This window comes from Camelina sativa, chromosome 14, assembly GCF_030686135.1.
Source record: "Camelina sativa cultivar CO46 ecotype springtype chromosome 14, ASM3068613v1".
Classification (NCBI taxonomy): Eukaryota; Viridiplantae; Streptophyta; class Magnoliopsida; order Brassicales; family Brassicaceae; genus Camelina; species Camelina sativa.
Window position 1 is genome coordinate 32,192,235 of NC_141893.1, and position 14,426 is coordinate 32,206,660.

The 14,426-nt window shown below is 38.6% G+C and overlaps 1 protein-coding gene, 1 long non-coding RNA gene and 2 pseudogenes across 2 annotated transcripts; 2 read left to right on the top strand and 2 right to left on the bottom strand.

Annotated features, from left to right (window-relative positions):
- Nucleotides 1-667: 667 nt before the first annotated feature.
- On the bottom strand, nucleotides 668-1,478 carry LOC104744113 (uncharacterized; annotated as a pseudogene).
- Nucleotides 1,479-3,120: 1,642 nt separating this feature from the next.
- Nucleotides 3,121-3,618, bottom strand: LOC147928912 (glutathione S-transferase T2-like). Its single transcript, XM_087486317.1, has one exon. It carries the CDS (start codon nucleotides 3,616-3,618, stop codon nucleotides 3,121-3,123), a length of 498 nt encoding a protein of 165 aa, XP_087342443.1.
- Nucleotides 3,619-5,915: 2,297 nt separating this feature from the next.
- LOC104742812 (lectin-like protein At1g53080) lies at nucleotides 5,916-6,810 on the top strand (annotated as a pseudogene).
- A 3,946-nt stretch (nucleotides 6,811-10,756) lies between these two features.
- Nucleotides 10,757-12,480, top strand: LOC104742813 (uncharacterized). The gene is made up of 3 exons (XR_760573.3): nucleotides 10,757-11,201; nucleotides 11,621-11,693; nucleotides 12,347-12,480. It is a non-coding gene; the product is annotated as an uncharacterized LOC104742813 (long non-coding RNA).
- The last annotated feature ends 1,946 nt before the right edge of the window (nucleotides 12,481-14,426 follow it).

Below are 14,426 nucleotides of genomic sequence, written 5' to 3' on the forward strand. Positions count from 1 at the left end.
TCTAAGATCTAAAGAAAAACCTACCATTAACCGTCGAGACGAACAACGCTACCACCACCTCTCCTTCACCGACTTCCGCCATAGCCACAAAGTCCTTCTTGAGGAGTGAACCACGAGAAACTCCGATGCTACTCTCCGGCGTCTTCAAACCAGATCTCGACTACGGAGCTTCTCCTCCATCAGATCCGGATCCACGACTATGTCCAATGAGGGAGAACCCACCACCGCTGACGGCAAAACAAATCATGTTGAGATAACCTTCCAAACACATACAAGCGAAGTCAAGAATAATCGTTTCGTTTGTTTTGGAGGATGCATGTTAGTGGTAGTTCATAGTTGCACCACCGGCATTATGTTAAAACTGAGGGAAACCCCAATGGGGGATATATTTTAGGGCCTCTTAAAATTGTTTATTAATATATTTTTTGTTTTGAGTAGATAAAGAACTTTGGGATTGTTAATTAGAAGATTCCCCTCCAATGGTGGGTTCTTATTTTGAATCTCTTAATTTATTTATTTTTTTGAAAATAAAAAAAATAAATTAGAATATGAAATTATTGCATTTGAGATATATGTTTATAAAATTATTGCATTTCATAAAATTATAAACATAGGAAACATTAAAACATAATAAAAGAGAAGTAAAATTCATAAAAAAAAGAAATGCTTAATGGTATTCTCCAAATTTTGCCCAAATATTCTCAACCAAATCATCTTGTAACTGTTTATGTTTATCTCGATCACGAACACTCAAACGAATGTTCATCATAGTGGAGACACATGAAGGCATGGTTGTTGGTACGGTGAAGTCCACTTCTAAAGTTCGGTTGGACTCCATGTGTGTGAATTCGGATGGATCAAACAGAGTGTATCCATCTCGTTCGTCTTCTACGATCATATTGTGCAGTATGATACACGCTATCATTATATTTCCAATTTTATTCTTATGCCAAAGAAGAGCCGTATTTTTGACTATGGCAAATCGAGCCTGCAAAACTCCAAAAGTACGCTCGACATCTTTACGTGCAGCTTCTTGATGTGTAGCAAAGAAAGAGTCTTTTGGAGTTTGCGGTAGTGGAATAGATTGGATAAAAGTAGACAATTTTGGATAAATACTATGTGTGAGATAATAAGCCAACTTGTACTGGTGTCCGTTGACACTGTATTTAACTTTGGAGCTCGACCGTTTAAAATATCATCAAAAACGGGAGAACAATCAAGAATATTTATATCGTTTAATGTACCTGGAGGTCCGAAAAAAGCATGCCAGATCCAGAGATCTTGTGATGCTACAGCCTCTAAAACGATTGTCGGCTTGCCAGAACCACGTGTATATTGACCTTTCCTTGCGGTTGGACAATTCTTCCACTCCCAATGCATACAATCAGTTCTTCCTATCATCCTCGGAAATCTGCGGAACTCTCCAATATCGAGTAGACGTTGAAGATCTTCTGGTGTCGGTCTTCGTAAGTACTCATCTCCAAAACAATTTATGATGGCATCAAAAAAATGATCCAAGCATGAGAACGCTGTGGTTTCAGCAAGTCGGAGGTATTCGTCAACCGCATCAGCTGCCGAACCATATGCCATCATACGAATTGCTGCTCTACACTTTTGTAGTGCTGAAAGCCCCAACCTTCCTGTAGCATCTCTTCGTTGTTGAAAGAATGGAATTTCAGTTCCTAGTCGCTCAACGATACACATGAATAAGGGCTTGTTCATTCTAAATTGGCGTCAGAACATTTTAGGAGGGTATGTTGCATATTCACTGAAATAATCGTTCCACAAGTGGGCATGGCCGACTTCACGATTTCTTTCAATGTAATTTCGCTTCTTCTTTGGTTTGGGTGGTTGTTGATGTTGAACAGGTGGAGTGAGAAGAGATTGCCAAACTTGATTGAAAATTTGGTCACAAACTTGATTTATGGTTTCATCAATGGTGTTATCAAAATTATTGTGTGAAGAAGATGCCATTTTAGGAGAAAAGTGAAAGAAAAGATAGAGAATGTTTTTGTGAATTTGGAGTAGGGTGAGTGTTTGATAAGATAGAGAGTGTACGATTTTTTTGTGAATTGGTGAGTGTTTGATTTGGTCACCTCTTCGTTTTATAGAGTTGTACTGGTGTATTTTGTGGTGTGGTTTGCCTAAGAAATTTGTGGTTTGGTGAGATAAAAAACCAAAAACTGGACTTGTACAAACTTGTGGTGTATGTCACAAAAAAAACAAATAATTGGTACTATATTACAATTAAAGATTCGACATCTTGTGGTGTACTATAGAGCTGTTTGATCACGGGAGACACTTGTGGTGTGGTTTAGCTCACGAGAGACGCTTGTGTGGTGGGTGAAGCTCACAGGATACTCTTGTGTAGGGTGAATGTGACAACCCGTCCTGTGGACCCTACTAGCCCCCCGCTAGCTTGCTCCCATAGGCCCAAAGCTGGCCCTGCAGGGCATCGATCCTAACCCCTCACCGTGGCAAATGGAACTAATCATCCAAATCTACAGTAGGTTATTGGTGCGCCAGGCGTTATTCGAACCCTGGTCCCCACCCTTTAACAACCTTCCCACAGGACAAGCTGTCACCAATTGTCCTGTGGGAAGGTTGTTAAAGGGTGGGGACCAGGGTTCGAGGAACGCCTGGTGCACCAATAACCTACTAGTGGATTTGGATACCCACAGTGATGGGTTAGGATCGATGCCCTGCAGGACCAGCTTGTGGTCCGTTGGGAAGGCTAGCGGGGGGGGCTAGCAGGGTCCACGGACGGTCCGTTGGGGCAGCTAGCAGGGGCTAGTGGGGACTGCGGGACGGGTTTTCACAGTGAAGCTCACGTCAATCTCTTGTGTGGTCAAGATCAATAGTCACCATCCTTGTCTTTTATCCTGAAACCGTATACACAACACCAAACAGTTAATTCTTGATACCAAAAAACACAAGTACAATTAATAAGGAACATGTCAACACTAAATAAGTAATTCAAGCCGATTATATTTGGAAACAAACTAAACCAAGTACATTAGTTAAACCAAATAAGGAACAAACTAAAACCGATTACAAGACTTCACGATTACAATGACCGAGTACATGAAACATACTACATAAGACAACATCTAAAACGATTCAAACTGATGACAACATGTCATCAATTAGTTTGTCTTTCAAAGCTTTTTCCGATTCAGTAAGTGAATCTTTGTTTGCAATAAGATTTTCAAGCATCACATGCTTGCTATGCTTCTCTTTCATAGCGAACTCCATCTCTTTCAAAGCGAAGTCTTTTTGCTTCATCTCATACATCCTCCTTACCTCTTGCATCTGAAACTCCAACAAAGCTTTAGCATCTCCCTCTACATCCGCTTTAGTGTTGATGTGTTTCTTACCCTTTCCTCTCAACACCTTCGCAACCTTAACACCAGTAGGACGATGCATAGGTTCATCCTCGACATCAATGGGAGCTTCGGAGGCAGAACCATCCTCACACACCCGTGTCCTATTGACTCCATTCCCTTTAGGAGATGTGGAAGCACACCACTTCTGATCATATCTAAGCTCTCGCCATGCATGCTCTAAGGTGAATTTGACGTTTTGATCATTGAAGAAAATCTGGTGTGCTAGCTTCATAACGTCATCTTCATTCTGCCCACTAGATTTCTCCCTTGTCGCAGCTTCATAGCAGCCAACTAACTTGCACACAATGTCGTTGATCTTACCCCACCGCTGTTTATAATGACTTGACTCTCTCTTTGGTCGACCAACAACATTCGAACATGTAGATTCTTAATCAGCAATCCTTCCCCAAAAGGCTCCACGTCTCTGCTCGTTTGATGTAGTTGGGTCCTTACTCGTGTTTAGCCAAGCACTAACAAGCATCACATCATCTGCTGATAACCAAGCATGCCTTGCTCGGCGGTTACCAACAGGTGATGCAGCTGCAGGTGGGACGTCAGAACATTGACTCTCATAGGGAGAGTCAATGCTTGTGCGGGTATCATGTTGACTTTTGAGGAGATCGAAGAAGCCAGGAGAGAAACGAAATGGATTCAATCCGGAGTCCTCTGAATCTATAGCTGCTGCTTCGTATGTGTGTTAGAAGGAGAAGGAAGGGTTAAGGTTTTGTGTTTTGTGATTGGTGTTAATGTTTTGTGGATTGTGTTTTACTATCAAGGAAAGAAGGTTTTGTATTATGTTTTTTTGTGTTATGTGTTTTACGGTTTTATTAAAAATCTTTGTGAGTAGTTTACTTTTTAAACTAGTGGCTTTATGTTTTCAAATTTAAGTTCCACAACAACCACACATTTATCACTTAACAACAACCAACAAACACTAAACCATCACACAATAATTCTGATGTCGACTTCCCTAGACCCTAATCAAGTACTAATGCTATTTACCACAACCAACAAACAACAAGCATTCATCATGACTGACTCGACACACTTGGCTCAGCAAGCGCCTCACTTGGATTTGTCCACTTCACTTGGCTCCTTGTGTTATGTATCTTCCAAAGCCAACACGCACCTACAAGAAAGTGACATGTCAAAACAGATGGAACAATGTTAATGTAAGAAAAATAAAACATGTCAAGTATCAGAGTAAGAGAAACATATATTTCTCTACTAATATATCAGAGTAAGAGAAACATGTAAAGTGACAAGGTTTGAATCTGAACATACATTCAAGGCATGGCGTCAAGGCTTCTCATCTGTCGGATACTGATGTCGGACCAACTGATACATATATACAATTACAAATCAGACAAAACATCACTACTGATAAACAACGACTTGATCCTATGATTAAAACAACACAAATCAGCAATCACATATATCAAAATACCGCATGATCAGTTTCTCAATCATATAGCAAGAACCCTAAACACTACTTCTATCCGATTTCGAACTCTGGGCATGAACAAGCAAGAACCCTAAAATTTCGAACAACCAACCCTAAACCCAAATTTACCAACAAAAATCCAAACAACCCTAATCCCTCCTAACTTATCGCGAATTCATCCTACTAAACAGAGAAACTTACCCTCATATTCCAATTGCTTCAACCTCATCCGAATGAATCGACTTCAAACTCAAATATCTCGGAGTCAATTAAATTTTCTCCGATTCGCCTCCACAAATTAAATCTCCTCCGATTCGGATCTCCTCTAACCCAATCGCCTTTGATTCCATAGCATAAACATATCCTTCTCCTTCCTTTTATCAATAATGGACTTCGATCGAGAGAGAAACTGCGAGAGAGAGACCGAGAGAGTGAGAGATGAAAGAAAGAAAAAACTTTGTTCTGCCGAAACAATTTTTTTTTCCTTCTTCTATTTTTTTGCTTGGCCAACAAGCACTTGACACATACCGCCTCTTAGCACATAAACGAGTATGCAATATAAGAGGCTCTCTTGCATTTTTTTTGTTTAATCTGATTTTTTTTTTCTTCTCCACTAAAACCTCTCTTAGGGCAATCTCATCGCTTATACACCCATTTGGATGTCAAAAGATTTCATTAATAATATTTTAATTTAATTTAATTATTTAATTATTTTTTTAATTTATCTAACCAATAAAAAGAAGACAGCAGGAGATCCAATGTCTTATTTGTTCTGGGCAGATATACGTTTCTCTCATCTTTCCACATTTTTCTCATCTTTTAATTTTTTTAATTCTTTAGATCCTCTATGGGGTATGTCCATGCTCTTAGAACCTTGCTGGAGATAACCTGATGTGTGTTGGACATGATTGAAACCCCTACTAAATAAACATTTTAGTGCTAAACAGAATAATCAACTAGAAATAAAATTAATGAGTCTTTGTATGTGTCCGAGTTGGCGTTATCTAAATTGACCACTAGTACTAAATGTTTGAAAAGTCAAAGTGGATGGCTCTTGCCACCCTATATATATAATACACACAACCTTCCCTTACCATAATATACCAAAATCAAACACAAGTACACAAAACTCATAATGCAAATGCAAAAATTATGTTTTATCGCTCTGTTCATAGCTTTGTTAAGCTCTGAAACCATTTCCGCCGTCAAATTCAACTTCAACCATTTCGACGGAACAAATCTAGTCTTCATTGGATACGCCGAGCTAGGACCAGCAACCGATGGCATGCGCCGGTCCAGAGCTCTCTCCATGACCCATGACAATATTCCATTCTCACACGGTCAAGGCCTATAAACAGATCCAATCCCATTCAAACCATCCAATAACACTTCTTCCTCTGTTTACTCTTTCAAAACATCTTTCACATTCTCCATCACTCCTGGCCGGTCAAACCCTAACCCTGGTCATGGTCTTGCCTTCATCGTTGTCCCAACCGTGAACTACGACAATGACTCAACCCGTGGCTTCCTCGGTCTAGTTAACCGCACGACCAATGGCAGCCCTAATAACCATCTCTTTGTCATCGAGTTTGATGTCTTCCAAGAAAAACGTTTTGGCGATATTAATGATAATCATGTTGGTATTAATATCAACTCTGTTAACTCAATGGTTTCTGAGAAACTGGGTATTGGGTTCAGACAAGAACTGGAGGGAAGAGTGAATGGTCGTTTAAGGAAGTGAAGCTTAGTAGTGGAGATAACTACAAGGCTTGGATCAAGTACAGGAACAGTAAAGTCACTGTTATGCTTGCACCTGCACATTTAAAGAAACCAAAGAGGGCATTGATGGAAACACAAGTTGATCTCTCGGAGGTTGTTCTTGAGTCAATGTATACCGGTTTCGCCGGTTCGATGGGTCGTGGCATCGAGCGTCACGACATTTGGAGCTGGAGTTTTGAGAATACCGCCAAAATCAATTAATTTGGTTTGTTTTTTGATTTTATTTTACTTTGGTCTTGTTTGGTTTGATTTGTGTTTTGCCTTTTGTTATCTTTGTCACCGGTTTAACAATTATATTATTTTCTCCTGAATTTATTCAAACGTGGTTTAATGGTATAAACAAAAATGAAACTGTGTTATAAAACTAGAGAACTCAAAGGTGGAAATTCTCTTCTTCTTCTTATTAACTCATAGAACATGTACATTATATAGTAGAAGGCAAAACCTAAATCCTAAACTGAATAGGTTATGGCCGATGGACCTTACACATGGCCGATGGGCCTTACACAATAGGATAAGTAATGGGCCGGTTATGGAAGTCCACTCCAAGTGTTTTACAACACTCCCCCTTGGATGACATAACCGTGCCGATGCTAAGGGATCAGTACAATACGGTTGGGGGTGCTGCCTCATTAAAACCTTACCAGAAAAACCCAATGGGACAAAACCATGGTGAAGGGAAAAGAGTACATCACGCATTGCTCCCCCTGTTCTAAGCATCACTGAAAGTCCTTAAGCCTCCGCATTCCAATCTTATGCGTGAGCTTCTTGAATGCTGATGCCGGTAAAGATTTGGTGAAGAGATCGGCTGAGTTGTCGCAAGACTGAACTTGTACCACTTGAACTTCTCCGGCCCTCTGTAATTCGTGTGTGAAGAAGAACTTGGGTAATATATGCTTCGTCCGATCTCCCTTAATGTAGCCTTCCTTAAGCTGTGCGATGCAAGTCGTATTGTCTTCATAAATCACGATTGGTTCCTTATCATCGACCATACCGCAGTCCGTTCTGATATATTGAGTCATCGACCTCAACCATACGCACTCTCGACTAGCTTCATGCATTTCTAAAATCTCTGCATGGTTAGATGATGTGGCCGCAATAGTCTGCTTCATAGAACGCCAAGAAATTGTTGTACCACCGTGCGTAAATACATAGCCAGTTTGAGACCTAGCATTATGTGGATCGGACAGATAACCTGCATCAACAAAACCAACTAAACCTTCTTTGTTATGGTTAGTATAAAATAAACCCAAATCTGTCGTCCCTTGTAGGTAACACAAGACATGTTTAATACTGTTCCAGTGACATAAAAATGAATATATAGTTAATAATATGAAAAGAATTAATCATTTTCAATATAGTCAATAATTTGTATACCCAAAGGTAACAAGTTTATTTGATTAATATGTGATTTGATTAATTATAAAATTATAATTTAGCATCATTAAGAGGGGGTATTCAACTTAGTTTTAAAAAGATTTGGTAGGATTTTAACATTTTAAGATTTTAGAAGATTTAGGTGAGTTTTAGGAGATTTCATTGTATTTTAGTGTTTTTATATTTTTAAAAAAGAAATGAAATGTGATTCTATGAGATTTGATTGTAAAATTTTAGGTGATTTTAACATATTTTACATCTCAAATATATATTTTTGTTTCTTAAAAATATAACAACATTTGCATCTTCTTAAGAACGTAACAACACATATATATTCATTAACCGGATCAAGAGGCTGAAGCTATGTCCTCTGTTCTTTAACTGGAAAAGCAGCCTCCACCGCAACAACAATAGTCACAAATTATTTTTGATTTTTCAGGTTCACCTTTTGCTGTTGAACCTCCTCGCCAATCGCTACCTCCACCGCAGCAGCAGCAACAACACAGTCACAAAAGCAGCACAACACAGTCACAAACGCAGCAATAACAATCACAATAGCAGCAACCACGTTCATATCGACAGCAGCAGACACGTTCACAACCGCAGCCCAAGGATGAACCTCTTGACCACCTCCAGCTTTTAGTTCTTGCTCTTGATCTCTAAGTGCAACTATGTAGTCATGTGTACTGATTCCCTGATACTGAATATTTGCTTCGGTTAAATCGCATAACTAATGGAAGAAAGTTTTGGCATGTCTTTGAGCATTGAACTGGTTTCTTCGGAGTTAACATAGTACTGATAAGCACATGAGAGGCACATGTGAGGAGTTAAAAAGAAGAATGAGAACAATGTAGAGTATAAATAGAGATGATTAGTATTGTAAACAACATCCTGCGTGATCAAATGTGTTGTTAGAGCGTATGGCTCTGTTCTTAGGTGATGAGATTGGAGAACTGTAACTCCAAGCTTATCAAGTAGGGTTTTGAGATTGTATTGTGGATTTGAGAAGAGATAAGAGAGAAGAGTTCTTACCTTCAAACTTATCAATTGGTGCGTCGTGACTGTGATCGGAGTTATCGCAAGTGAAGATTTAGGGTTTGATGAAATTGGGGATTTTACCAAATTGAAGAATGAGAGGATCGGAGATAGAGATACAGCAAGATTCACTGATTAGAGAGCTACCAGCGGCAGAGCAAACAGCGGCTTCAGCTATTGAGTTTTACGATCAATTGGCGGAGATGAGTTCGATGGTTCATTGTGTAGAATCACGTTTGGATTCAAGAATCAATGCTGTTTGGATTTTGGTGGTTCTTGAATCCAAACGTGATTCTACACAACGAAGCCGCTGTTTGCTTGGTAGAATCATGTTTGGAAGAATCCACAAGCTTTCATGAAAGACAAGATGAAGGATAAAGCTTTTCGGACACTTCCTTTCCTTCTGAAGGACAAGATGAAGGATAAAGCTTTCATGAAAAGCCTCAAAAGTCAAATCTAGAAGGAAATGAAGTGTTTCTTTTGCAAGAAAATGGGACACTTCATGAAAGACTGTCCGAAAAGAAAGGCATAGTTCGAAAAGAAAGGTACGCAAAATATTTATGTTTGCTCTAAATTGAACCTTGTTGAAGTGCCTAAAAATACTTGGTGGTTAGATACTGGTGCTACTACTCATTGTCTCCTATTAAACAGGGATTCAGTTCGATTCAACCCATAAGAGGACCTGAACAATTCTTTTTCATGGGAAACAGAATGAAGGCACAAATTGAAGGCATTGGGACTTATAAGTTGATCCTGGACATTGGATGTCATGTAGATCTTGAAGGGTGTCTCTATGTACCTGAGTGTGCTAGAAATCTTGTTTCTGTTAGTAGGTTGGATAATTTAGGTTTTGTTTTTAAGATTGGACACGGTGTTTTCTCATTGTACCGAAATGATTACCTTAATGGAAGTGGTACTTTGTTTGATTCACTTTTTCGTTTCAATCTTGATATAAAGTTTTCTGAATCTTTGTTTAATATTGAAAGTCAAGGCATTAAGCGTAGTGCATCTAATGAAAGTTCAGCTTTCTTGTGGCATCAAAGACTATGTCACATTTCCAAGGAAAGAATTATGAGGTTGGTAAAGAATGAAATTCTTCCTCACTTGGATTTTAGTGATCTAGATGTGTGTGTAGACTGCATGAAAGGAAAGCAGACTAAACACATTACAAAGAAACCAGCCACAAGAAGTACTCAAGTTATTGAGTTAATTCACACTGATATATGTGGTCCGTTTGATGCTCCATCTTGGAGCGGTGAGAAATACTTCATCACCTTTATTGATGATTACTCACGTTATGGTTATACTTATCTGTTGCATGAAAAATCTCAGTCCGTGAATATCCTAGAGATATTCATTAATGAGGTAGAAAGGCAATTAGATAGAAAAGTGAAAGTAGTGAGGTCTGATAGAGGTAGTGAGTTTTATGGAAAGTTCACAGAAACTGGACAATGTCCTGGTCCATTTGCAAAGCTACTTGAGAGTAGAGGCATTTGTGCACAGTACACAATGCCTGGTACTCCTCAGCAGAATGGTGTAGCTGAGAGGCGGAATCGTACTTTAATGGAAATGGTTAGGAGCATTGTAACATCCCAATTTTATAGTTGGGCCAGTTTATTCTGTTTCTAAGATCAGTCCATTAAAAGGCCCAAATGAAGCAAAACAATTAAAACGACAAAAGGAATGTCGTGTGGTGTATATGTATCTCCTTCTCCACTTTGCCGTCAAAGAGAAACCCAAACCTAACCCTAAAAACACACTAGCAGCTTGATTTGATCCTTGGAGATCTGAAGTCATGATCTTGTTGTTGGTGATGTTGTTACCAAGAAGAAAGTTATCGAGAGGCCTTGTTGTTGTCGTGAGTCTCGTGGAGAAGAAGCGTTGTTAGAAGAACGTAAGCTTTTACCACCGTCGGTCACCACCGCTGGTTAGTCCGCCTCCATGTGTCACCGGAGATGTCAGGCGTTGTCACCGGAGCAGTCGTGGTCCATCGGAGATATATTTAAGGGTAAGGAAACCCTATTTTCTAATGTAGCTTGCACAAGAAGTTACTGACCCTGTCTTATGATTTGTTGTTGTTCTTGCGTTGTTGAGCGATGAGGACCTAACCGCTGAAGCTTGAATGGCCGTGTCGATTTCAAGCCGCCGATCAGATCTGTCGAGAGTAATTGTCGAGAAAGGTAATCGATCGGTTGCACCTTGTCTCATGCTGGTGTTGTTGTGTTTTCTTCATTATTGAACCGAGAAGTTTAACGGACTTGACCAAGGATCGTAATTAAAATACAGAACCGGATTTTAATTGATAAGGATGTGGGTTGACTTTTGTGGTGTTGATGTTACGTGTAATAGATGGTGGTTTCTTCAATTAGGTGGTTTGATTTATGGAATTGGTTATTAAATCAAACTCAGTTTATGGGATCGTAAAGATGAAGTTATGGTGGATTAAATTATTAGATTTAGGTCTAATTAATTTAATTGAGAAAACACCAAAATAACCAGTTAAATCAAGACTTTGGGTTGGGTTGTTTTTAAATGGATTAAATATTATGAATTAATATTTTTGTTATAATTTCTGATCGGGTTATCTAAAGCGCTGCAGCTTGAGGATTGTTGTTGAAGTGGGTCTTCTGTTGATGCTAGATATAGACTAAGGATTCAATCCAATGGCTAAGGTGAGGGTGGTATTTGCGGATAACAGTAACCTCTTTCCTTATGTACTCTTCGATAGTTGCTGGGTATAGACTCAAGAATTGTTTGTTGATTGAAAATGTTTGTGTGGATTTGTGTGCATGGTAAGTAGGTTGTTAGTAACATGATATATGTGAAGCACAATAGTTACATGATTTGATGTTATGAGTTAACGTATATATCATATTATAAATATAATTATGAACATTCATGAGAATGAGAATGAGAATGAGAAAACAAAAGATACTTGAGGATGTTGGACTGTAATGGACCGACGGGTTCATTGCAGGTCATAAACCGCTGACGAGCAGTACGGGAAGAATCGAGCTATGGGCCGTGGTCTTCCAGGAATGGGGTTTGTGAGCCAGAAAAAGTGATAATGGCCAAACCTATAAGAAAGTAAAACTAAGATGTTTAAATGTGGTAGTTGCCATAGAAGTGATTAAACTAAGATGAAAGTTATTGAGGAGAAATAAGATGTTTGCTTGTTTGTTTGATTGATAAACATTCTGAATCTATGCTAAGTAATAGTTGTTGATTATATTTGGAACGTTATTACTGTATGTCCAGTGGGCAGAGTTTGATCTCCTCACTGAGTAAACTTGTTTACTCACCCCCTTTTTCCCCTTTTCTCCAGGTTAGTAAGTTTAAGAGTTGCAGTTTGAAGTTTGTTCGTTGGTGAATTTTAAAGAAAGAAACGTTTTTGGCCAGACCGGATGGATTACATGTTGTTCCGTCTTTTGCGACGGTACGGGTGTTACATTTGGTATCAGAGCCGGTTAAGGCCACTCCGGTGCTGACCCGGAGGGTCAAGATTTCAAAAAAATGATTTTTGTTTAAAAAAAAAAAATGTTTTCAAAGAAAGTTTCCGGAAACGAGTTTTGTTTTGTATAAAAATTTTGAATTCACCAGCAACAAACTTGTTCTTGACTTTCATTTTGTGAAAGTTAGTAGGATTAGAATCTTAAGCTTGATTTTGTGGCGAGTGATAATCAATCATCGAAAGCAGTGTGAGAACCTGAACCGCAATTGCTCATGAAGCCAAAAAGTTTGTGTTGAATGCTTTCTTTAAGAGGAAGGGTGAGGTGTCAATACCGTGTGAGAGTACTAGTGATACTTCCTTCAGTGGAGAAGGTTGGTGATGAAGAAGACGAAGGCTTGAACCATGTCTTATGTTTGTGTGCTTTGTTTGATTTGATTGAAATTGAGTGTTGCATTATTTCTTTGATTGAATTGTGTGTTTGGTTTATTATTTTAGGGAGTCTTGATTGTATCTTTCGGTTTTTGTAAATGAACCTTGAGGCCCTTGTCTGTAAGTTTCAAGGAGTTGGTATGAAGTTTCAAGTGAAGTTCAGTTCGATAGGATAGTCAGGAAAGTATAGTAAAGTTTTTTTTTATGAGAGACGGAACACCCTAAGATATGTGTGGCGACATTAAGGTGATAGATAACGTGGGAAGGAGCCCTAAAACTGTAGAAAAAAGGGTAAGGAATCTCATATGGATGATAACACCATATAAGTCGATATGGTTTTGGCAAGAATGTATACTTGTGCGACATGCAGTAAGGTTAAACAAACTACTCAACTAATTGGATTATTGGAACCTAAATAGACGAAGGAGTGTGGGAATTGTTTCTAAAAGCTGGAATGTAAGTTGACTTGGAGAAGTTAATGTGAGGATGCTATTAAGGTCAGTAGTTTTTGGTATTCTTCTTGGAGTAGTAGATCACAAACGGAAGTTTGGTAGATGAAATGCTAGTATGGCTAAACCAATTACTCAACTCACATGGAATGACGTGTTGTTCTCGTGGACGAAGGTGTGAGATACTAGCTTATAAAAGTCAAACGGACATTTGAAAAAAATATTGGTGTTAATATTGTGGAAGGACATTTTTTTTTGAGGTGGACCACAAAGTTTAAAGATGAGGTATTGTAAAAAAAAAAAAAAAAAAAAAAAAAAAATCACTAGTCGAGGTTATTCTAGTGCTTGGAGAGCACAAAAAGGAATTGTAGCGGAGGAAGTGGAAAATAGCAGTGTGGGAGGACACCACATTAATGTAGATTATGGACTTCTACAGAGAATTGTATGTAAGCGTTACAGATGATTAAAAAAAAAAAAAAGAAAAAAAAAAGAAAGCGTCGTGACAGTGGAGATCGGCTGTTTATAATGTGAAGTTGTCTTAACCCGAATGGGAAAGGGTATGTGAAAATGGAGATTTTTAGTGGGTTGATGCAGACGTCTAGCAGTAAAGAGGCAACTTAGGTAGTTGTAGAGCACGATGAGTCAAGACAAAAAAAAATGTTAAAAAAAAAAAAAAGAAAAAAAAAAGTGGTTGATTCAATATTGGGGCTTTGGAGAGAGATTTAGAAAATGGTTATTATCCTAAGCGGAAAAAAAAAAAATGATTTGAAGAAGAGAAAAACACTGGGTCTACAACGTATGAAGTTTGATAGGTGGTATAGGAAGCCACTAAGGATAGCGAAATGGAGATCACTAAGAACTATGAGGAAGCAACATTATTTTGATTTGGTGTTTGAGTAATGGAGGATGGTCATTATGTGGCGAATGAGGATTATATGGAAAGTAATACTGACAGGGAAAAAAAAAATGCATGGAAGTGTGAAACCCAAAAGGAACCAGAACCGTAAGAAAGTGTTAGAAAAACACTATAGTAAATTTAACATTGGGAAACTTTCAAAGGGATGTCAACTTTACAA